The sequence below is a fragment of the Fusarium oxysporum genome, chromosome I (genome assembly GCF_013085055.1).
Source record: "Fusarium oxysporum Fo47 chromosome I, complete sequence".
Lineage (NCBI taxonomy): Eukaryota > Fungi > Ascomycota > Sordariomycetes > Hypocreales > Nectriaceae > Fusarium > Fusarium oxysporum.
The window spans coordinates 5443076-5465682 of NC_072840.1; the positions used below are offsets into that span (position 1 = coordinate 5443076).

The 22607-nt window shown below is 49.0% G+C and overlaps 7 protein-coding genes and 1 non-coding gene across 8 annotated transcripts; 4 read left to right on the plus strand and 4 right to left on the minus strand.

Annotated features, from left to right (window-relative positions):
* Positions 1-92: 92 nt before the first annotated feature.
* FOBCDRAFT_8627 (Spt20 family-domain-containing protein) lies at positions 93-3875 on the plus strand. Its single transcript, XM_031194618.3, has 2 exons — positions 93-785; positions 840-3875. Exons 1-2 carry the CDS (start codon positions 452-454, stop codon positions 3521-3523), a joined length of 3018 nt encoding a protein of 1005 aa, XP_031029356.2. The 5' UTR covers positions 93-451; the 3' UTR covers positions 3524-3875.
* A 167-nt stretch (positions 3876-4042) lies between these two features.
* FOBCDRAFT_213312 (autophagy-related protein 27) lies at positions 4043-5832 on the plus strand. Its single transcript, XM_031194619.3, has 3 exons — positions 4043-4560; positions 4611-5172; positions 5217-5832. Exons 1-3 carry the CDS (start codon positions 4296-4298, stop codon positions 5410-5412), a joined length of 1023 nt encoding a protein of 340 aa, XP_031029357.2. The 5' UTR covers positions 4043-4295; the 3' UTR covers positions 5413-5832.
* An 11-nt stretch (positions 5833-5843) lies between these two features.
* Positions 5844-9885, minus strand: FOBCDRAFT_314722 (RNA dependent RNA polymerase-domain-containing protein; the record flags this gene model as incomplete). Its single annotated transcript, XM_031194621.3, has 3 exons — positions 5844-6484; positions 6533-6853; positions 6905-9885. The coding sequence occupies 3 exons, from the start codon at positions 9883-9885 to the stop codon at positions 5965-5967; spliced, it is 3822 nt and encodes a 1273-aa protein (XP_031029359.2). The 3' UTR covers positions 5844-5964.
* Positions 9886-10682: 797 nt separating this feature from the next.
* On the plus strand, positions 10683-12530 carry FOBCDRAFT_213316 (Alpha/Beta hydrolase protein). Its single transcript, XM_031194622.3, has one exon. The coding sequence runs from the start codon at positions 10828-10830 to the stop codon at positions 12430-12432; it is 1605 nt and encodes a 534-aa protein (XP_031029360.2). The 5' UTR covers positions 10683-10827; the 3' UTR covers positions 12433-12530.
* Positions 12508-14335, minus strand: FOBCDRAFT_314724 (major facilitator superfamily domain-containing protein; the record flags this gene model as incomplete). The annotated part of the gene is made up of 3 exons (XM_031194623.2): positions 12508-13596; positions 13641-13962; positions 14007-14335. 3 exons carry the CDS (start codon positions 14333-14335, stop codon positions 12508-12510), a joined length of 1740 nt encoding a protein of 579 aa, XP_031029361.2.
* Positions 14336-14923: 588 nt separating this feature from the next.
* On the minus strand, positions 14924-15005 carry FOBCDRAFT_t27. Its single transcript has one exon. It is a non-coding gene; the product is annotated as a tRNA-Ser (tRNA).
* A 4103-nt stretch (positions 15006-19108) lies between these two features.
* On the plus strand, positions 19109-20394 carry FOBCDRAFT_8634 (uncharacterized protein). Its single transcript, XM_031194625.3, has one exon. It carries the CDS (start codon positions 19126-19128, stop codon positions 20254-20256), a length of 1131 nt encoding a protein of 376 aa, XP_031029363.2. The 5' UTR covers positions 19109-19125; the 3' UTR covers positions 20257-20394.
* Positions 20395-20463: 69 nt separating this feature from the next.
* Positions 20464-21943, minus strand: FOBCDRAFT_235959 (uncharacterized protein; the record flags this gene model as incomplete). Its single annotated transcript, XM_059610035.1, has 4 exons — positions 20464-20622; positions 20660-20985; positions 21037-21155; positions 21246-21943. 4 exons carry the CDS (start codon positions 21941-21943, stop codon positions 20464-20466), a joined length of 1302 nt encoding a protein of 433 aa, XP_059463942.1.
* Positions 21944-22607: the final 664 nt, after the last annotated feature.

Here is a 22607-nt window from a genome sequence, read left to right on the forward strand (position 1 = left end):
TGGTTCAAGTCCCATCACGTGATGTGGTCTTCCGTAATCGAGCCGACCTCATCCAAGGGAATGCACCCGTGATACGGCGACAAGGCGTGAACCATCATCGAATTAATATTCGACTCCAGAGACAACGCAACGAAACCAACAAAGAAATTGACGGCTCTATTCTACTTGAAGAACCTCTCATGGACCATCTTCTTTGTTCTCGATTTGCGGTTCTTTGAAATACTCGCGCCCCTAACGTGAGACTACCGCGGCCAACTCCGCATCATCCATCAAGTCGACGTGTGACCAGTCTATTCCCATCAAACCAACCTCGAATCCCGCATCGTGCCGTTTCGCTTATAATATCTATGTTTGCGACCTAAGCAAATATTCTATCAAAGTCGAGCGGACCACATCGGCCGAGATATCGTCATAATCGCTAGCCCCCGCGGCGCAGCGCGACCACAACACGATGGCGCCAGTTGGACCTATAGCCCATCAAAATGTCGCCAACAAAGTGAAGCGCCCAGTACCTCCTGGAATCCAGACGAATGGCGCTATAACATCCTCCAAATCATCACCATCCCCATCAATGTCGGCAAAGAAACCTCCGCCGAGTGCCAAGCAGCCGCCGCATTCGGCGAGCGACAGGGCCATTACCGCATCAACCGTCCGACCTGTCAACAGAGTCCGACGAGAAACCGCATCGCAGTTGCAAGGCCGGCACTCTAGGAATAGTGCTGGTCTACGATCAGCCTCATTAGCGGCAGACCACTCCAGTCATGACGCAGAGCCTCGACCCTACAGTATGCGATGTTCTGACCTGTCGTATTGTTGCGTATAAACTAACAGTAATGAAGTTGTCACAGACTCCTATATCCTGAACAAATTCGCCGGCCGACCTCCCTCTCTTGTCTGCCATCTACACACAACACATTTCCGATTCGATAACCAAGACGGCGTGTTTCCGTACAAGTCACCGATGAAAATATTCCTCGATCACGTCAGAAGCCGGACGATCCCCCATGATCTTCTTTCCTATTTTACCGAAGCCGGTGTGCCATTCTATGATGGATGTCTCATTGTTCAAGTTCACGACCACAAGTCTCTTGCGCAAGCGAAGAACGTTGCCAAACCCACAAAAGGAAAGGGTTCCGTGATGCCGTCTTCCATTCATAACTACAACCAATGCCTTACACCATCGCCGAATGTTCCTTTTCCTAAAGAGGGTTTGTCAAATGGCGATGGAAGCTCAAAAAGTAATGATGTGGCTGAAAAGGAAAATGCTCCTGTCATGCCAGCACCAGAGGAGCAAAAAGACAAAGCGACCAAGCCACGGGTCTTTACCATGGTGCTCCATCCGACGCCCGAAAGTTTACAGATGGACCTGTTAATAAAGGCTTCTACCCCGCGAGGACTGGGTGATGGCCTTGGCCAACCCCCCTCCACTCCAATGTCCCTTATTCCCCCGACACCTACAGCTGGCAGCATGCCGCCACCAGCAAAACGCCAGAAGCGTGAAAAGACAGAGCTTGACGGCAGCAATATTTATGCTGCAGAGGGACAGATCCTGTTGGCAACAAACGCGCCATTGGTGCTTGAGCCTACTAAGAATGTGGAAGAAACAATTATCCTCATGGAGGCAATGAGCCACCCCAAGCATGCAGAGGCTCCTCCTCAGCCCAAAACACGCAAGCGAACTGTCGCCGAGATGGCTGCGGACGAAGCCGCTGCTGCAGAGACGGAACGCTTCATGCTGGTTGCCGACGAGCGTCTTGCACCAAATGCGAATGGAGCGCAGAATGGTGGTGCAGCAGATGGCGATGCCTCAGGCGGCGCATCAGCATTCGAGCCTAGATTCGAACGATTCAAGGTTTTGGCTGACATCAGTCGAGAACATGCTGAGAAAAAGGAACAAGAGAAGCTCAAGCAACTGGAGAACGACAGGAAATTGCAACAAGCGAAACAGCAACAGCAGCAAGATGCGGTCGCGCTGGCTCAGAAGCAAAATGCCGAACAAGAAAGACTCCGACGGGAGGCTGCTGCGAGAGAAGCCCAGATGCGACAGGCTGAAGCTCAACGACAAGCTCAAGCTCGCGCCCAAGCGGCGAATCAGAACAGCCAGAACAACCAAAATGCCCAGAGGGTCAATGGGAACCAACCACAGCACGGCCATCCTCAGAACAATGTCGTCACCAACGGAGTCAATAACGCAGCTGTGGGAACGCCTCAAATGGCCAACAATATGCCTCCGCAAGCACAGCCCCGCTTCCAGGCTCAGATCACTCAACCACCAGCGTCTTCTCCAGTTGCTGGCCAAGGTACCCCTCAGCATATGTCGTCCCCTATGGTTGGCAGCGTCCCAATGCAGCAGACCAACTCTGGCATGGCAAACAGCCCCCCTCGGCCGTCCTCTGTCGTGCAAAACCCCGCAGCTATGTCTGTCCCAATGGCTCATAACATGTCTTCTAGGGGTAGCCAACAGAGCCATCCCTCTGGCACCCCAAGAATGCCTCATTCAACGCCCAACATGGCACAAGGTACTCCGATCAACAGGCCTGCCATGGTGGCAACCCCTCGTATGAGCCAGGCAAGCCCTCCACCAGCTATGATGGCACAGAACTCGCAACCTGGTCAAGGCATGATGATGAATGGCCAGGGCATGAACCAAATGAACCCGCAGTATGCGGCTCAATTGGCGCAACAACGTGCCGTGCAGCAACAGCAGCAGATGGCCATGCAAAACGGTCTTAACAGTGGCAACATGAGTCAGATGAGCCCTCAGCAACAGCAGATGATGCAAGCAATGCAAAGGCAATTGATTGCTCAGCAACAGGCACAACAGCAAGGTAACATGATGAGCCCTCAACAGCAGCAACAGCAGCAGCAGATCGCGGCCCAATATGCCCAGCAAATGCAGAACATGTCGGGCAACCAGATGCGGCAGTTCACTCCTCAAATGCAGGCACAGTTCCAACAGATGATGCGCATGAACCAAGTGAATGGCCAGATGGGCAATAGTCCTATGCAGCGTCAAGTCAGCGGGCAGATGATGCCCAACGGCATGAACCTGCAAGCTTTCCAGGCGATGCAGCAGCAACGACAGCAGCAGCAAGCCCAACAACAGGGTAACATGATGAGCCCTCAGCAGCAGCAACAAGCCCACCAGCAGCAGCAGGCTCAACAACAAATGGGGCAGATGGGGCAACAAAATCCAATTCAGGCGCAAATGCAACAACAGGCCAGGCTACTTTTTAACAGGATGATGCCAACGGTAGCTCAGAAGTATGGCGGCCAAGAGCTTATTCCGCCAGACGTGATCGAGAAGATGAAGACGCAGAGCATGGGGCAAGCTCAGACTCTTATGCAAGCGTCAATGGCACAGCGGCGACAGCAACAACAGATGATGATGCAGCAACAGCAGCAGCAGCAGCAGCAACAACAGATGCAACAACAGCAGATGCAACAGCAGCAGTTGCAGCAACAGATGCAGCAGCAAATGCAGGGGATGAATGGAATGATGGGCGGTCCCCAGGGAATGTGATGTCGCGAACGAGACCTGACAAGATAATAGTGGACAGAATTAATGTCACGGCAGACAGGAGCAGAGGATTGGAACTAGGTGGTCGATCATCAAAGGAGTTCAGGTTGGACCAGCATGCTATTTTTACACGGTTTATGAGTTTGGGCAGATTTATACCCCACGGAAAGTTTTCAATTCAGGTTCAAGGGTTTCTTATTCGTTTGGCTGTTTGGTTCTGGACAAGGTAATACAGTGATAGATGTCGCTGTTCTTGGTGTTACGGATTAGGTTGGAAGAAAGTATTGATTGATTGTATTATTATGAGAGATGGTCTATTATAGCATTATCTCTTTTACGAAGCCTGAGAATTGACCACGAATAAAAAGAAAAGAAAAGATAGTATTACCCCGGGATTGTAATGATATTGCCAAGTGGTCTGGCCGGGTGACTTGTTGAGTTCTGAACACTGTCACGTGCTTGTGGAACTGGATTTTCTACCTTAGGCGGAATGACACAACCGCCAAGACGACAGGAGCTTCATATGACGCTAAGCAAACCCGCGATAGCTCAAGGCAACGTGACCAATCCATCACATCACACAGCACAACACAGCACAGCTTGATTGCTTGTTCTAGGCACGCGCTCGTAGTCTATTCTATCTAGTCTCTTCGTTCGTTTAAGCTGACACGGCCCTTTCTGATACTGCCACTTCATCCGTAATTTTATCTCGATACTATCGACTAGCACCCGCCTCTCTATCAAACTTCTGCGTTCTTCTATCAAAGTCTTCTCGATGCATCGGCCGGATCTATTGGCTTTTCTACTGCCTCTGCTGGCAGCCCCAGCTTTTGCGGCGGAAACTCTAGACTGCGGAAAGATTCGCGCTGATGGACATACTTTCGATCTTTCTAAGCTCGGTGGACCTCACTCGGTCGTGACGACGCGGTTCAAGCCTAGTCCTCCCGAACATTATAACACAACTTATACATTAGATATCTGCAAGCCTTTGAAGAAGAAGGGTGGCAAGAAGGACGAAGAATGTCCAAACGGCACTCGAGGTGTGTACAAGATCTACAAGGGCTAACCGAGTCCTGACTAACAAATCCAGTTTGCGGTATTACACACCTTCTCAAGTCTGGCGAGAAGGAGACGGATGAGATTACGAATGTCATCGCGATCGCAGGCAATCTCGAAAACGTTGGCGGCTCTCGATTCGATGCTACACCCACGCGACTCAAGACAAGCGACTCAACTTCCGACAAGGATAAAGAGGGCGTGCGACTAGTCCTCACAGGAGGCAGAGATCCTCTCAAGGGTGACATCAAGAAAACCGATCAAAAGGCCATCATCGAATTCCTGTGCGATCCTAAAAAGGAGGGAACAGAGGGCGAGTGGGTTACTTCGGACCAGTACGAGAAGCGAGCGGACGACGATAAGAAGGAAGGGGATGGTGATGATAAGGATGATGGCGAGTCTATGATCGAGCACCAGCTGAAGCATGACAATGCTTCGCTTATCTGGGATAGCTTTGATGTTGAGGAAAAGGCCAGGGTTCTGCGCTTGACGTGGTACACTAAGTATGCTTGCGAAAAGTCAGAGGACAACGGCGGTAGTGGTGATGATGACAGCTCAAGCTCCCACTGGGGCTTCTTCACCTGGTTCATCATTATGTGAGTACCCAATCAGCTTCATGAAGATTTCCTAACAAATTTAGTGCTTTCTTGGGCATCGCCGGCTACCTCATCTTCTCATCCTGGATCAATTTCACACGGTACGGCGCACGCGGCTGGGATCTTCTCCCCCACAGCGACACCATCCGCGATATTCCTTACCTACTTAAGGACTGGATCCGCCGTGTTCTCAACACCGTGCAGGGAACAGGAAGTCGGGGAGGATACAGCGCGGTCTAGGCGTTTTTGACAGCATGTGTATCGTTATAGGTCTGGGCTGGGCTGTGTGAGGAAATGGTACGGCGCTCATGCTAGTTGTATCTAGCTGGAATTGTATACATAGGTTGAAATTCGCGGGTTTCGGTTTTCGTATCAGTGTTTAGATCAAGATGCTATCAAGCAGTGTTATAAACTGACTCTGACTGATGTTCTATGCCAGTGTTGTTTATTGTTTTGTAGGTAATAAGTTATCATTGAACTGGTGGACTGTGAGCCGTTGTATTTGATTTGTGTTGGAATTTGTTCTTAAGATGAAGAATAGCAGACGCCGCTGTTTTTGATACAACCAGCATTGGGCGACGATCAAATGGAACTGTCAAGGCATTCTTTTATTGTAGTAAATAGTGTATGTTCGCGGAGTGTCCGGATAATACAATTAGCAATACGTTCTTATTATTCGTTATCATCGAAATCTCAAGCCAGCTCTAACACAACTCTTACCAAACCCTCATATCTCTGCCTAGTAGTCCTGATATATGCCAGATCTCGCAATGTACACCACGTGGATCTCAATCACCGTATGGGAAGTATCATACTCACACCGCCTCTCCCACGTCCTCCTCTCCCACGTCCAACACCAACAAAGCCTCCTCCAGCGCTGACCTCCATCTTCCTAGCCAGGTTATTCAGCTCCTTCAGCAGACAACAAGCCGCCACGACTCTGAAACTCTCCAGCTCGCCTGTTCCATGGTACACTATTGGTGCAAATTCCTTTCTGATACATGCAACTGCTACACAGGCCCAGCATAGCTCTACGACGTCTTCTCTCCATCGCGAAGGAGCTGCGTCTGCGTCGGTGGCTGCGCTAAGGGTTTCTGCGCCGTCGCCTACACCGCGATCTCGGATCTGTTTGACCATCCATGTCATGATACGGTCGATTTCTTCTTTCAGTTTGATAGATGAATCACCCTGGCGGCGTGTTTGGGCACCGCGTTTGTTGAGGATGAAACCGCAGAAGACTTCGACTTCTGTAAGAGGCGCACGCGGATTTTCTGAAAAGTCCCACATCTTGCCGGTGATGGTTGACTCGTAACTGAAACTGTTAGCACGTTAAGCCAGCGAGAGGCATTTTGCAACTTACAGGCCTCGGATCTTCCACGCCTCGTCGGACCTGCGTGTCCAATCGACGTCAAGTTTATACTTGTTTACCTCGCTTTTAACAACGGTTAATAACTGATCCCAAACAGAGGGTCCAGCTGTGTTGATAGTCCGATGGATATCTTCGTCCCAGATCTTCTTTTCATCCACGTTTCGATATAGACGACCGAGGATTTTGTCAGACTCATAATACTTTGCTTTGTAACGAGTCATGCCATCGTCGGCGTTGTCATCTTCATCGTCGTCACGCAGATGAGCGATCTGTCCCTTTTCGTATGTCTTCAGAGGCGGTGCTGTTGCAAGGCTGCAGAATATGTCAGTATGTTTCTATAGAGCACTGGCGGAAAAGATTTACAAATCAGGACGGAATGGAGGGTTCTTGGGCAAAGCTTTTACATCGACTGGAATACCTGTCTTGGAGAAGTCGACCGCTGTAGAATGCATGCCTGCCAGCGAAATGCAGTCAGGGTGCGTAGTTCCCTGCTCATGATAATCTGCCAAGACGACATGTCTTGTGGCAATCATGCCCAAGATATCAGTTCGCATAAAGTCAACGAAAAAGTCGGCAATGTCCTGGGGTTTCACCGGACGATCTAGTGGCTTTGGTTTAACTCTTGGGTAGTCTGCTGGTAAGAAGTAGTTATCGGGTAATGCATCTGGGTCCCAGATGATGTTGTAGAGATCACCGTCCAAGTCTCCTCCACTCAGCATACTGGGCAAGTCACGTTTACCCTTTTGGCTGAAGACGATGCAGTTCTGTAAGCTTTGTAGAGGATGTCCCTGTGGAGGTGTGACCTGATTGACGATCTGGATGTCTCCTGGATGAAGAGCAGGTGAGCGTGTGACAATGATTTGACCATCTTTAAGCATTGAGTTGATGCGACGACCTCTGTAAACGCCATGGGTCTTGTCGTATGTGACAAAGACTTCATCAGCATCTAGGAATCCTGTCTCATCCATGACGCCAAAAAGGGTCACTCCTTGATTAACAGGAATGCGCGCTTTGTGCTTCAGCAATCTCAGTTCTCGTAAGACGACATGTTCAACCGCTGACTTGAGGAATTTATCCCGGCGGTAGTCAATGCCCATCTTCTCCGACTGCTTGACCAGCTTGGGCAGCCCCATGTTCACACCGATGGCCTGGTAGTCCAAGAAATAGCTCGTGTTGGTCGCGTCAGCTGTGGCATTGCGCAGTATGTCAAGTGCGTTGTTCTGCAGTCTGAAAAACCAATCGTTGGTTGTACCCATATCTTCCAAGATCTTGATCATCTGGCGGTTGAGGACCAGCCGTAGAGGTTTGGATGAAGCGTCGCAAATACCGAGCTCTCTAAGATCGTCACTTGGAAACTTCATCATTGACTCTTGTCGAATATAGAAGACTCTCCCTTTGAGTCGGGTATCGAGAGAAAGCATTCCCTTACAGCCACCCCACCGGATCTGGAGACATGTTGGTACTGCAGCTCGCATCGACAGATAGGGCCAAATCTCTTCCAAGGCTTCTCTGGAGATCGTTCCGACACCGTCACTGAATACACGCGTTCCATCTTCAGATTTTACATCTGGAATGAACCGATGACATATACCAGTCTCAAAAATTGGGATTGCATATGGTGTTTCCGAGAAAGCTTGGCCGATTCGTGCTGCACACTTTGCCGGAACTCGAATCTCGCTGAAGTCTCCAAGGGCTTGTAAAATAGCTGCAGGAGTCTGGCGCTCAAAATTTGAATCGGTGAAAGGCGCAGAGAACCAAGCGGAGTGAGAACGAAGGGATGAATGGGAGAAACCCAGGAAATCAAACTTCCGGCCGGCAATGGTGATCCCCTCATCCATGACATGTCGGAACCGGGCAAAGATTGGTTCGTTATCAACCTTTGGATGAAAGTTGAGGTCCTGGCCATCTTCTTCGCAGAAGAGGACGCGTAAGAAGTAGTCATTGTTCTCGTGATACTTTCGCAACACCCTGTTCTTGCTGTCGGGCTCGGGGCCAGAGAGAAGAACACGCGTGGGCGTCACCATAGCCTTGAAGATATATATCTGATGATCTGGAATCTTGACTCCATAGATTCTGTCTCGCTTAGGATTCTCCGCCCTGGCCTCATATTCTTCATTCATGATGCTGGTCATCAATGTGATGACGTTCAGCTCATCGGGATCCGTGCCAGGACAAGGGTAGGGTATCTTCTGATGGAGACCTTTCATAGCATCTGTGGTGACGGGAGCAGCAACTTGATTCTCTTTAGCATCCTTAATAACCTCTTCGAGAATTTGCAGCAGTTCTATGCCGCTCGCAGGGTTGATGTAGTTGTTCCAGACCAGAGCTTGGACTTGGAAGAGAAGAGCGAAGTGAACATTCCCTAATGCCAGAATGCGCTTAGCCTTCTCTGTGAATTGCTGGCGGCCGAGGAAATGGTTGCTCTCGGGTTCCATGTATGACCACAGAACGGATGGGAGATCGTGATAGGTGATGGCGAGAATATCTCGATGTTTCACAGAACGGAGGACCTCGTTCATGTCGTTTATGGAGGCGAAGAAGATGCGGTAGACGAGACAAGATGCCGAGTATTCGCGAATCAGCCCCCAATTGACCAGACCCTGTACTCGTTTCCACTCCTGATTTGGGTTATCAGATTTGTGAGGCGTGTACATCTTTGGCGGTTCAGTCAAGACCAAAGTGATGGATGCATCATTGCGACTAGCAATGAGATCCTGAATAGTGTCGTTGTGAAAATCCATACGATACCCATCTTTGTTATAGACAGTTAACCACTGCGGCATGAACTTGCCAATAATATCTCTGGGCAGCATCAAACTGTTGTGCTCAACGAAGGTGATGACCTGTTGGGGACCACGAAACGTGTTGCCGCCGCAACTGATGCCGATGATACTAAAGGCTTTAACCGGAGCTTGGCGGTCTTTAGTGGTGGTAGCCGCAGCGGCAGCGGCAGCAGCAGCAGCTTTTTGTTGCTTCTTATCGCGTTCATGCTTGAGATGTGCGATGGAATGCTTGTCGAGTGCGCGAGTACTCTGCTCAACAAACACAGCTGTCTTGAGAATGTGGAGGCGTGGAGTATCCTTTGGTCTGAAGTTGGTCTTGAAAGGATATCTCGGGTTTATGTTCTCCTTCTGCGATTCGTTGTGACGCTGTTGTTTGCCATGTCTTTCAAGAAATGAGTAGCCATCGCCGGGGTTGAGGAATTTGATCCATGCTTGAGGCCTTCTCTTTGGCTTTTCGCAATAAAAGTCTGTGATGTTCAAAGCCTTCATAAATGGCATGAGTTCTTGCTTGAAGCTCTCTTCTGACAAGTCCTGAGGGACATTTCGACAGAAGACCTCCATTGTTTTGCGAGCGAACGAGGCCGCCGGCGTTGAGTGATTCAACAACTTTGCGCGCCAGTAGAAACAGAAGAGCAGCAACAAATGTGACTCAGATATACGTGATATAGGATGCGAGGTCTGAAAGCTATTAGTTTTGTTGGTTGGCACGTCTGCATGTGGCGGTTGACTCTCACCTGGGCTTCTTAGCGCATCCCCATGGACATTGTAATATTTCAAGAGGCGGGCAACTGAGTTGATCGGCGGCGGTGTGTACGAGATCGAGTCCTCAGTATCGCTCGATGTGGATAGATGCAGATTGTGATATCCGATGGAAACAATAGATTGGATGAGCGGGATGCTTCATGCAGGAGGCCGACTGCTGATATATCCTGGTATAATATACAGTGCCAGACAAAAGAATGAGACAGAAAAATCGAGAGAATGAGGGCCAGAAAGAGAAATCCGAATATATCACAGCACAATCAATGGCTTCGTAATGAAAGAAAGTGCAGAAAGTCAAAGCACTGCTCAGCACTGGCATATACAATGTAACATCGCAACTGCAGGCAGAGGGCTATATACAAATGCCCTAAAATGACACGGCACAATATTGCGCTGCCAGCCCTCATCTTCACAGTTTATTCACACAATAGATCGACTTGATGCTAAGTTAGCTGCTCACACTCCGCTAGGTCGCGATGGCTTCTCGGTGTGCTCCCGGTGTGGACCCCCGTATTCACGGTGACCTTTCGGTGAGTGGCGGGGTAAACATTTATACATACAGTAAGGTACATCCCACTACGTTCCCGATTCCATCTGCCGAGCCGAATCGCAAACTCCCGCTCCACCTCCCGTCATGTAAATCGTTCTTCCGGAAGGCCTGAGGGCGATTTATAACAACTGGATAACCTCCCATTGAGCTTCTCTCCTCAACTACAGCCATCAATTCAAAGAACCAGCACCATGTCTCCTCCTGGCAACCTCTACGTCACGATGCAGCCCAAGCCTGGGCTGTCTCTAGATCAATTCCATGAGTGGTATAATAACGAGCACGGCCCGACCCGACTTCGTCTTCCTCAGATCTTCTCCAACGGTCTTCGATATAAGGCGACGGATGGTCAAGAACCTACATATCTCGCTGCTTACGACGTTACGTCCATGCCGCACCTCGAAACCGAGACATACCTCACACTGCGTGCGAACCGATCTCCTCGAGAAGCCGAGACCATTGGCCAAGTTGACGTGAAGCGATATTTCTGGGACTTGGTTCATTCCAACGAGTCTGACAAGTTCGTGCCCTTCGAGAAGTTGACCGACGAAGAGGCCGAGGGTCTGCAAACTACTGCGGTTACAATCGAACTTAAGGACGTTGAGGGTGCTGCAGAGGAATATCAGAAGTGGCTGGTTGAGGAGCATATTCCTATGTTGGCCAAGGTTCCTGGTTGGTTGCGCTCACGCGCCTTCAAGACTTCGTATCTTGAGGGACAGGGCAAGACGACGTTCCTTGCCCTGCATGACTATGCTAAAGAGAATGGCCAGGGTGGAGAGGAGCACAAGGCCTCGATGAATACCCCATGGCGCACCAAAGTCTTTGACAAATTCGTTGCTTCAAAGGGCCGAAGAACATATTCTCTCTTCTACGTCTTTGGACCTGCTCCTCGAGAGCTGGAAGCGCTATCAAAGCTGCCCTCGACAGCTGCTTTCACCTCCCCCGACTCCAAGCAATCTACCACACCTGGCCCCAACGCTGCTATAAACTCTTTCGTCACAACTTCAGATTCTCTGGTCATTCCCTACCGATTGGAGGGTAACCCGGACCCCAAGGCTCCCACAATCGCTTTCACCAATTCACTGTTGACTTCGCTGCATATGTGGGATCCCCTCGTAGAAATCCTCAAGCGAGAGCGCCCTGAGTTCCGAATTCTCCGATATGATACCCGTGGCCGACATGCCGTGCCTCAGCCTCCAGTAGCTGCTACTGTGGATCGTTTGACTGACGACATTCGAGAAGTGCTTGATGCCCTTCGCATCACCAAGCTGCATACCCTTATTGGTGTTTCATTCGGCGGTGTTACTACCCTGAACTTTGCCATCAAGTACCCTGAGCGTCTTCAGCAGTTCATTGCTTGCGACTTCAACCCTACATCAAGCGCCGCCAACACACAAGCGTGGAAGGATCGCACAGCTCTAGCCGAGGAGGATAACGGCAAGGGTATTGAGAAGCTCGCCGGACAAACAGTCCAGCGATGGTTCCATCCCTCCACCAACGCTGAGACCGTCAAGTGGATGACAGAGATGGTCGCTGCCAATGACGTTGAGGGCTTTAGATACAGCAACACAGCCCTTTGGGATTACGACCTCAAGCCTCAGATGGGTGGCTGCAAAGTACGCGGCTTGTTTGTTGTTGGAGAGGAAGATGCCAAGGGTGCTCTTGTCAAGGCTATGGATGCGAGCAAGGGACTACTTGGTGACAATGGCGCGGAGTTGAAGATTGTGCCTCAAACAGGACATCTTCCTATGGCTGAGAATCCTCAGGCTTTCTGGGAGGCTGTTAAAGAATTCTTGTGATCTTGAATAGGAGATGAAAAATTAGAATACAAAAGGCCTCAATCGGGCTTTGACAAAAAAGAAAACTAGATATTATTACAATGCCTCTTCTTTCTTCTGCTCAACAGGTGCCTTCTGATCCAAACCGTACTGTGTATCCAATTCTTTTCGCAGAGGAACATCTTTCTCAAACAGAGAGAGTACCCAAGCAAGCCCGCCAAACGCTACAGAGATAACATAGACTTTACTCAACGACAACATAAAAACATGTCGAATTTGAGACTGAACAACCTCGTCAAATTGTAGAACGAAAGCTCGTGTCGCACTCTGGTAAGAATCTCCTGAGCCGAGCATTTCTCGCGCCAGTTCATTATCAATCATGTGCGAATACCGCTTCGTGTACGTGTTGAATATGGACCCAGCGATGGCTACACCCCACACAGAGCCGAAAGAACGCATGAAAATCCAATTTCCTGTAGCAGCAGCTTGGTCTTCCTCCTCAGTAGCTGCCTGAAAAGCAGGCAAAAGGGTATTCAGAAGAAAGCCGGAGCCAATAGCTGGAATGAACTGCAGCAAGATCCAAGCAGCAGGGGGACTGTCTTCGTGAAGAAGACCGAGGAGGCCGACACCTAGTGTCATAAGGAAGAAGCCTGATACGTGAAGCATCTTATATTTGCCCCATTTTGAGAGAACTACCGCAGAGAGCGCTGCGCCTGGGATAGCGATGAGAGCAACGGGGAGCATTTGCACTCCTGACCGTGAAGGTGTTGATAGCTTGACAGCTTGGAAGTACAACGGTAAGAAGAAGTAACACCATTGGATTAACAACATATTGAGAAACGTGTTGATGTACACGATATATGATGTGCGACCTGGGAATAGGCGAATAGGCATCACAGGTTCCGAGGGAATTCCTGAGGCTTCATATAAAACGAAACCGACAAGGCCGACGAGACCGATTATCAGGGGAGCTAGGATTCGAGCATCGGACCAAGGATAAACGGGACCTGCCCAAGTAAGGGCAATGAGAATCGAGACGCTTGATGCGATGAGAATAGCGTTGCCAATGTAGTCAATGCGACGAAGTTTATCCATGGTCGACTGAGTTCGATCGTATTGGAGGTTGAGGAAGAAGTATGTGACGACGATAGCAACACCTCCGATGGGAAGATTGAGGTAGAATACCTAACAAGTCAGCATAAGTCGGCAGATGTCATCGATCTACTTACCCATCTCCAAGTCGTGTTCTCAACAATAACGCCACCAAGAAAAGGTCCAACGGCAAACCCAATAGTCGCTACTAATAGAAGTATAGCGATGTAGTTTCCTCTATATCGAAGTGGTACCAGATCAGAGATGATCACATCGTTGGCCATAGTGACTCCACCACTACCGATACCTTGAATAGCACGCCCAGCGATGAGCATTGCGCCGCCGTTAGCACCACCTGCGATACCACTTCCGAGTGTGTATGTAGCAAAGATGAACATCATGACTTTCTTGCGTCCCCAGAGGTTACAGAGTTGGCCGAACAGGGGTTGGACACAAGCTCTGTATCATGTCAGCCACTTCGCGAAATCGGAGTGGGAACTTACGTGGTGAGGAAGAAGACATTGGTAACCCAGATGTAGCTACTTCCAAGATTGAGACTCTCGACGATTGTTGGAAGAGAAGTAATGACGACTGTTGCTTCGAGAGATGCAAGGAGTGTTGCCAGGACTAAAGTTAACATGATCATCCAGAAGCGATAATCTCTATTGAAAGCTGGTTTCGTCTTTCTGGTCACTGTTGTTTGAGCTTCTTCATCTTCTTGGGCTGTCTTCGTCTGGTCTGACGAGTTGACAGAGGGTGGCGATGAGAGTGTCTGGTTAGATGCCTCCACCTTGTAAGGTGAGGCAGTATCTTTCATTTCTGCAGAAGCCATGATGATCACTGCACAACAAGTCTGTTTGCCTTGTTAATATCGTCACATCCTTAGAGGAAGAATGCCAATTTATAAGAGAAATCCATTAACCCTCTCAACTCGCGAAGTAACAGATAGGGAAAATCGGAGGCTTTATGAAATGAAATACGACTCGCACAGGAAACTAATTGCTGACGCTTTCTTCAAATGCTCCGTGGAATGAGCTTTGTTAACTAAGCTAAATTATATACGGTAGCTTGTCCGATTTCCTATTGCTGGAGGTGGGCTTACGTTCGGATGCTTTAAACAGGAGTAAGCCTCCGTCCTATGAGACGCGGCGAATGTTTCACCACGTCTTACCACCAGCCCAAGGATGTTATGCATTTTGGCTATTCGAAAAGAGAAACCTATTATTGGACGTGCATTGGTTGGAATAATAAGAATTTAAATTCTAGAATTTATAACAGCTATTAGAGCTGGTAAAGCTTATGTGTATCGATTATCATCTGAACCTCGATTTGCAGCAATTCGGTCTGAGCTGATATCAACATGACCTAGCAAAAGAAGAAAGATCAAGAAAACAACAGGCAAAAGACAAAAAATACCAATCGACGCAGGCCTGATTCGAACAGACGCCTCCGAGGAGAATAGATTTCTAGTCTATCGCATTAGACCACTCTGCCACTGCGCCTTCTTATTGGATAAACTCTATGTGTGCATGGTAGTACATGTAGCCCGTACCAGCTGGAATGAGACCAACCCAAAGTGTCTTTCCGTTCAGAACAACCAGCAAGAGAGACATGAATGTTAGACTGTTTTCTATTTGATGCTATGAATTATTCTCCACAAAGGCTTCCTGAAAAATTCTTCTCGATTCCTGGTACAAAGTATCTGATCACATGCAGATGCTGAGTATTTAGTTACTTGAGACGGCTCGTGCAGTTGAGGGTGGAAGGCTTGATAAACTTCTGGTGATGACCTGGCACCATACGGATCGACCATTATTGTTGATATGACTTTTGCATTCGAGCTTTGGTGAAGATGAGGATGTCGGCACGAGTTGAATGCCAAGTCCTCATAGCCCTCGATCAGCGCCAAATCATCAGGTCGACGCAGAGGAGTTAGAAGATCAAGAGATTGGCCATTAGATCATGAGACTCCTGGATGATCCCATTACGTCCAAGTCCAGCCCTGCAATAGCGAATTGCCGAGAAAGGATTGTAGCCCAACCATCATATGTGCAAGACATGCTTGACCCCTTTCTAACCATCAAAGAGAGCCTCGACTTTCAAAGAAAACAATGGCCTACCCCTTTGGTGTGTTCGAGTATTTTCTGAGAACCTGTCCTGAGTGAAGGGAAACGCTTCGTCAGTCTTGTGTTCCAAACGAAAAGGCCGCCTTAGTTGCTGCGAGTGTTGCGAGTATTGGATTGAAGCATACCTCGAATGCATGTGACACTGCATCAATACTAATCCACTGTGGCAATAATGTCTCCAAATACTGATATCTTCCTTGTTTCTGGGCTCCTACTTTCTGTATTCCGCTACCTCCATCCACAAGGATCATCCATTTGGTCCCACCACTGGCATCATCGATGGGACCTTGACTAGCTCCCCTGTTGGCCAAAGTATCAAGTTACAAGCACTTTTGCAGTATATCTCGATGAGCTGGCGCACTTTCTCAACTAGACTAACAAGGGTCTCCTGCAGGGCCTCATATCCGGGGTATCTAGCTGGGCGATGAGGGTCCTGAAGCGCCGTCGTTTTCTAATCTCTTCTGGGCGTTCTCCACGTCGATAGGCGTCCAAGTATCCCATAGATGGATTCGTGAGCTTGTATGAGTTGCTAGGGCAAAGTCAAACTTCTCCTCATTTTCATAAATCCCGAGCAACATCCTTTAAGTATTCGATCAGACGCTGACTCTGCGTCGCATGTTCCTCCTCCGGCTTCCAATGATACCACGGGAGGTCAGAGCGCCGCGACGACAGCAGGCGCAGCATCAGCCTTTTCCTTGTTGTCGTTTGGACCTGTTGAATGGCTGAGATCTTCTTTCTTCTAACACCCAGGCTCCAAGTTCTGTCGGGGCAAGGCTTTCCCTGGAGTCCCGTTTTCTCATACCAACGAGCTGGTTTCAGCTTCCTTCTGTCGCACTCCCTTCAGTAACCAATTGTCGGCGTCAAGTTTGAAACTCGACCACTTGAGCTTGTAGCTGATAGCCGCCCAACGTATGCCTTAAATCCAACGTATAGCTAGAACGCGAAATACTTCAGTACTTTTGGTCTCTAGAGCGAATCCAACAGAACCGCTAAATTCATGATGTCGCGGAATCTTCGCGGCACTGGTTGGTGGCTCTGCCGAAAAAAGGTCTTTAATCCATTATTATTCCTTGCTACAACTCGTACATTGTAAGTGTAAGCCATTATTTCGAGAGCAGTACCGCGTGTCTGCGAGCAGGAACACATGAAGTGTTGAAGCCAGGCCAGTTGACGTTGATACGCATACGACCTGTGAAACCAATCATTCGGCTATTGGCTGTTGAGGTGCAGGTTAAGTGGAAGAGACATTTCAGTTCTTCCTATCGTTTCGGCTCTTTCGACAGACTTGAAATGACTAGCTTCCGGTGTCTCCAGTCTTTGTGGCTGTTGTGAGTAAAGGGGACTCTGCGAACCATTCGTAGTGCTGCAGTTGCTCGGTCCCCTAGTACTGAGCAACAGTGCACAGAGATGGTCGCTTCTCCTACCATTGATTCACAGTCTCTCATGCAATGCCGATGGAATGATCCCACTCTTGCTTTTGGTTCTCATCTATCATCCCCCAATATCTTCTGATGAAGTACAAGGCGGCATATCATCAAGTTGAGTGACTTGGATCGTGATAGGGGCCGCACTTACAGACTTAATGCGGTTGTAGATCGTTGTGCAATCTCCTCAAGCTTTCTCATGGCGTTATCGCACTGTCAGGTAGCATATCTAACGGCCTTGGAAGCAAAATAGTAGGTCTGTCTTCCGCCAGCTGTATTATCTTCAATCGCGCCAGCTTCAGGTGGGTGACTGGCAATTTGTTCGTTGAGTCGTCATCCCTGGGTTCATGCCCGCAGCACAGGAGTCGTCGAGCGACCTTGCTGCTGGCTTGGCTGGCGTTTCTTTCCTTTTTCGTTCTTGTTTGCCATGATGAATGGATTTTGTGTGGCCATGACTGTGCATTGGCCAATCTGTCACCGACCAATAAATGTTGAGTCCGACACTGGGGAAGACCATTCTCTATGCGTGTCCGCATGACTCCGTAGTCCCTATTATTTGAGTCTTTCGTTCAGCAGGGTCGAGTGCGTACCAACTGCCGGATGGGGCATTTGATGAAGTTAGGACTACAAAGGCTGTCGCCCGTCAATGCGAAATTGATAGACTGTGTCATGCAAGGTCCCATGTTGATCACCATGTGATGCTGCGCCTGCTGCGTGATGATGAAATTCCCAGGATATCTGACCTCGATGATATATGTAACACCCTCAGCATCGAGACGCGAGGGGGAGCTGAGGATGGCAAGATGGCTTACTGCGCGGCTGCATTTCCCAGTGGACAGATATCCTGATGACCGAATAGCAGAGAAAGCTTCACTTCGAGGGTCATTGTCGCTATATGGTGCTGTGTTCTTGCCAGCTTCGCATTGTGAAGAAAGAAGGTAATACTGAATCTCCAGGGCCAAGCATCTGAGTTGATGGAAGGTTTGGGTTTGGGGACTTGTTTAAGACATATTGGAAATATGCCTCTAATCCCACGAGCAGCAAAGAAGCTGAAGGTAGAGAAGTCTAGGTCTGTCTTGAGCCTCTCTGACGGAATAGAGCCAAGCTTTTATCCAGAAAAGGTGCAAAGCGAAAGGCAAGTCGCCGAATATCCCACAACGTATCATCAGAATCCTAGTGTGGATTGGCGAGGTTTCTTGGTTATGAGCGGGGCAAAGATATGCTACTCTAGTGGATGTTGTTGGATAGCACAACCACAAGGGAAGCCCGGGGAGTAATAATTGAAGAACAGAAATGAAGTTAGGAAGAAGAGGAGATGATGTATCTGAGCGACAAGTCCGAGCTCTCCATTACATCATCATTTTTTATGAGTCAAGAGAAAAGAGAAAACATCTTGTGTCCTACATGCAGAGCTATGTTTGATGAGGTAGCATGCCTTGCCGTGGTGGCGGAGTGTTGTGTCGGCGGGAGCTGTGGTACATTCAAGCACGCACCTGTGAGGTATCAGATCTGATATTGACTCTATCGCATCACAGCCCAGGCTCTATCCGTTTGAACAACTCACACCCCAAACTCTAATTCTGCATTCGAAGTGACGGATAATGTGAAACAGTGAGTACAAGTCCAGAATTTTCATCTTTGAGACGATCCCAAATCTCATAGATCACGGTTCAGGTTCTCCACCCGCTTCGACTCATGCCTGGGCCTCCGAACATTTACACCGGTGGAAAATGATACACTCAAACGTTTAAACAACCGTCAGAACTCAATTCTACCAACGACTCGCAGCTCAACAACTCTATGCCGCCATTGCCACGTCAACAACTTCCTTGCGTAAAGACCCTTTAATGACGGATAATTTGATACATACAAACACTCACTATCCAAATCCGACATCTACTTATGAATCGAACAAATCACAACTCAAGTTTAAAAACCCCGGCCCCGCATCCCTCCCGTCCCTCCCGCATCTCCACCCCCAAAAGCCTCCGGTCGCCCCACAATAACCCTCCGATGCCCGCTTACTCCGTCTCACTCATAAACCAATTTTCAAAACTCATCACCAACAAACAATGCACACGCACCCAAATCAAATTCGCTCAGCATGCGAGCGCTGTCGTCGCCAGAAACTGCGCTGCTCACGATCCCTCTCTTCACCTTCATGCGCCCGCTGCACCCGGCTCGGCCTAACATGTCAGGCCGGCCTGCAACGACGTGTCGGCAGACCGCCCAAGAAGGACATGGTACTTCATAAACCCACTGAAGATATGCAGTTTGTCCAAGCGCTGTTGGACGACACAGCTTGGAATCTTGATCCGTTTTGCGGGTATACACCCGAAAGTCTCCCGTTTCCTATGGATGCGTGGCCTTCTGTGTCAGAACTTGATCCGCCTGAGCTTGAGCAACGGATCACAGTGCCTAGTATGCAGGTATTCGAGAAGTTATCGAAACTTAATGTCGATATCCACCAGGGCTGGGAATTCGTGTCTCAGCTTGAGAATGACTTTCGGTTGAGTACGTTTGTGTGTGAGGATCGGGAGAGGCAGAATGGGTATCAGAATATTCAGGTGGTCTTGAAGGCGGCGCAGGAGTACCTTGTTGTTCTGAAGACGCTACATCGGCAGCTCGGGACACGGACTGTGTATTGCCAAGGTCGCAAGCCACATACAAACAGGATGATGCTGTCCTTGGAGGCAAACACAGAATCTCCTGAGTCGATAGCTTCTTCGTCGGGTGAAGCGACACCAACACCCGGAAGCACTACACCCGAGCTTCCCCCAGTATTCGATTCGCCGACGATGTTTCTAATAATATCTTGCTACGTACAACTCACCAAACATCTTGAAGTCGTACTCAGGATCATATTCAACTCGATATCAGATCCACACCAGGACCTCATCGATGCCGCTCCGATGTCGTTTGCCGACATACCTCTAATCGAGCCGTCAACCCAATTCGTGCTCTTCTCCGAGATGTTTCGCCACATTATGAGTCAAATGAATCTTCTCATGGGACTCCCTAGTGCGTGGTCAAGCCAAAGCGCTTGGACAGGTCTGTTGACCAATCAGCGGTATCGGGATATGCTGAATACTGAGCTTGGAGATGTGGAGGATGGGTGGACGGCGCGACCAAGCAAGTTGATGGAGATTAATAGGATAACAAAGGATATGCTGGACGAGTTCACCATGATGGGGATTTACTGAACATTTTCCAGCTGGCCCTGCAATCCAGGCAATACGAGGAATTACAGAAACAACTTCGTAGCGTAGGAGCAAGACGCAGTCGTAGAATTCGGATTCAAGGTGACGGTTCATCGGGGAAATTTATACTCTAAGTTAATCTAATCTCTGTAACGATAATTCATGGCTGAGCACTCTGGTGTTGATGTGCTTCGCCGTCCTCCTGTAGCATCAAAGTGCTGGCTCTTGTAGCCCAAATCTCATCCTTAGCCTCAACTCCTCGCAAAAGCCAAATAAAATCCATTCAAAGTCATTATAGGGACATAGAAAAGGTGAATTCAAAGTTGTTGCTGCCACATGCATCAAAAACGAACGGGAAGTTGACCGCCACTTCGAGTGGAAGGTTAACGGTAACAGGACTTGATACCGTCGGCGTCGATCCTCGTCGGTTCGTCCTTGATAAGGCGTGCTCCTCGCTATTGGCTCTCTTATTTCTTCCTTTCTTAACCGGTGTCGCCAGTGCCTTCTTTGGCTCTGATGGTGGTTCAACATTCCATTCGCAAGCGAGAACACCAAACTCGACCTGCTCTGGGTTCTTGTGGGCGCTCAAGCTACTCGACTTGGCGTATTTGACGAAGTTCTCTTGTAGCCAGGATTTGACTTGAAGAACTCGGGAGTTGATAGTCCAATCTTGCGTATCCGCTTCGAAGTAGCTTCTGTTCCCGCCCTCGAACCTGCATGTGCCGGTTTTCGCTTGAATGAGGTCAGTGGTATTGTCTCAAGTCGTTGTCATCTATCGCTTACCTTTCAAGTTACTCTGAAACCCGTGGCGATCTGTGGTAGCATTGAGGTCGGATTTGCGTAGAATGAGGTAATCGACAAAGAAGAACTGCTCCAGATTGGGGAGATATTGAGCCAAGAACCTGTACAAGTGTTTCGGATACCTGACTCTATCAGGAGTGTTGTGGATTAGGCCGCAGTTTGGACATCGCCTGGGCGATTGTTGCTCATACCATTTGTGGCAATATCTGACTGCGATCTTTCGAATTTGATCGAGCCCTGAGCAGTTCAGAACCTTGTTGAAGCGTATGCTGTCTTCGTAGACTTCGGGTGGGACGTATTCCAGATAGATGATATCCGAGGAGGAGTTGAGACTTACGATTCGGCCAGTGTTAAGGCGAAAATTCGTAGACCGATTTGTAAGGGAATTAGCTACAGCGGCAGCTTCATTGCATGTGACGGAAAGTTTGGTGAGCTGTTGATGGAGATTCGTGTAATAAGAGATGTCGGCTTGTGGAGTGGGGTAGAGAGGCTTCAGTGTACCGTACACCATTGCAGTAGGGCGAGCTTCCCTCCTGACCTCGAGCGCCATAGAATCAACCTCCTCATCGTGATCTTCAATACTTGCGTGGAGGAATAGCGGCTCTTTGAGCCACCATTTTCCAAGCCCTGTTGCCGGGTGCCAGTCGGTGTCGATTTTGAGAAAGTGCATGCCGGGAGTCTCCAGGGTAGCTTGCCATATCTGGGCACGTATCTCTGGCGGCAGGCGAGGAAAAGGCGAGAAGGTGCGGCAATCTTCAGGTATTTGGAACTTGAGAGGAGTTTCTATTGATTTTAGGGGCGCCTCAGCAGAAGAGTCTGTATCCTTTGATTCCGGGGGGTGTTGGTTGGTGACGCCATCGTGGGCACGATCAAGGTCAAGAGCACTCATGATAGCCGTGGGCCATGAGCTTATCGTTATCTCGCGATCATGAAGAAGGGGTGTAGATTTGAAAGACGAACGACCAAAAGAGCGAAGACGACGCAACAAAAGCGATCGGCGGAGCTGGATGAAGTGAAGAGAAAGTGAAGATACAGAGTATCGATGGTGTTGCAGAAACAAAAATGATGGAGTGAAGTTGGAGAAGTAGCGGAAGCCTCATATCAGTGGCCAGTGAGTAATCGGGATCAGCGGGGAAGCAGGCAGTCACAGCCAGTCTGCCAGTCCCCGTCAGGTTGGAGAAGGTGCTGGGTGCTGCTGTAGTATGCAAAGTTCAGCCGCTAAACAGGCAGCTCAGCGCCACAACGCAGCACTATCAGCTCTGCCTGGGCTGGGCTAGTTTTAGCGGATGAGGGACTGCAATTTGTGAAATATCATTATTACATATCGCTTGAATTTTCAAAAAAGCATTGGCTACGCTTTGGCATATTCCGCGATATCTCATGTCTCATAATTTGGCTTGTGTGAAGCGCTTCACCGCATTTACCTTGATGATTCAATGCTTCGGAAGATGCGCCAACCAACGCATGCCACCGCACCTTGACGGGTCATATCGAGCTGTCTGGTGAGAACTCAATTCGATTTAATTGCCTACAATTCGTTATTTCACTTGCTA

Excerpts from the sequence above, each read along its gene's own strand:
- FOBCDRAFT_8627 (XM_031194618.3), top strand. The coding sequence starts at position 452 with ATGGCGCCAGTTGGACCTATAGCCCATCAAAATGTCGCCAACAAAGTG. Across the intron at positions 786-839 it reads CGCAGAGCCTCGACCCTACA|TTGTCACAGACTCCTATATC; the intron begins GTATGCGATGTT and ends ACAGTAATGAAG.
- FOBCDRAFT_213312 (XM_031194619.3), top strand. The coding sequence starts at position 4,296 with ATGCATCGGCCGGATCTATTGGCTTTTCTACTGCCTCTGCTGGCAGCC. Across the intron at positions 4,561-4,610 it reads ATGTCCAAACGGCACTCGAG|TTTGCGGTATTACACACCTT; the intron begins GTGTGTACAAGA and ends TAACAAATCCAG. Across the intron at positions 5,173-5,216 it reads TTCACCTGGTTCATCATTAT|TGCTTTCTTGGGCATCGCCG; the intron begins GTGAGTACCCAA and ends TAACAAATTTAG.
- FOBCDRAFT_213316 (XM_031194622.3), top strand. The coding sequence starts at position 10,828 with ATGTCTCCTCCTGGCAACCTCTACGTCACGATGCAGCCCAAGCCTGGG.
- FOBCDRAFT_8634 (XM_031194625.3), top strand. The coding sequence starts at position 19,126 with ATGCACACGCACCCAAATCAAATTCGCTCAGCATGCGAGCGCTGTCGT.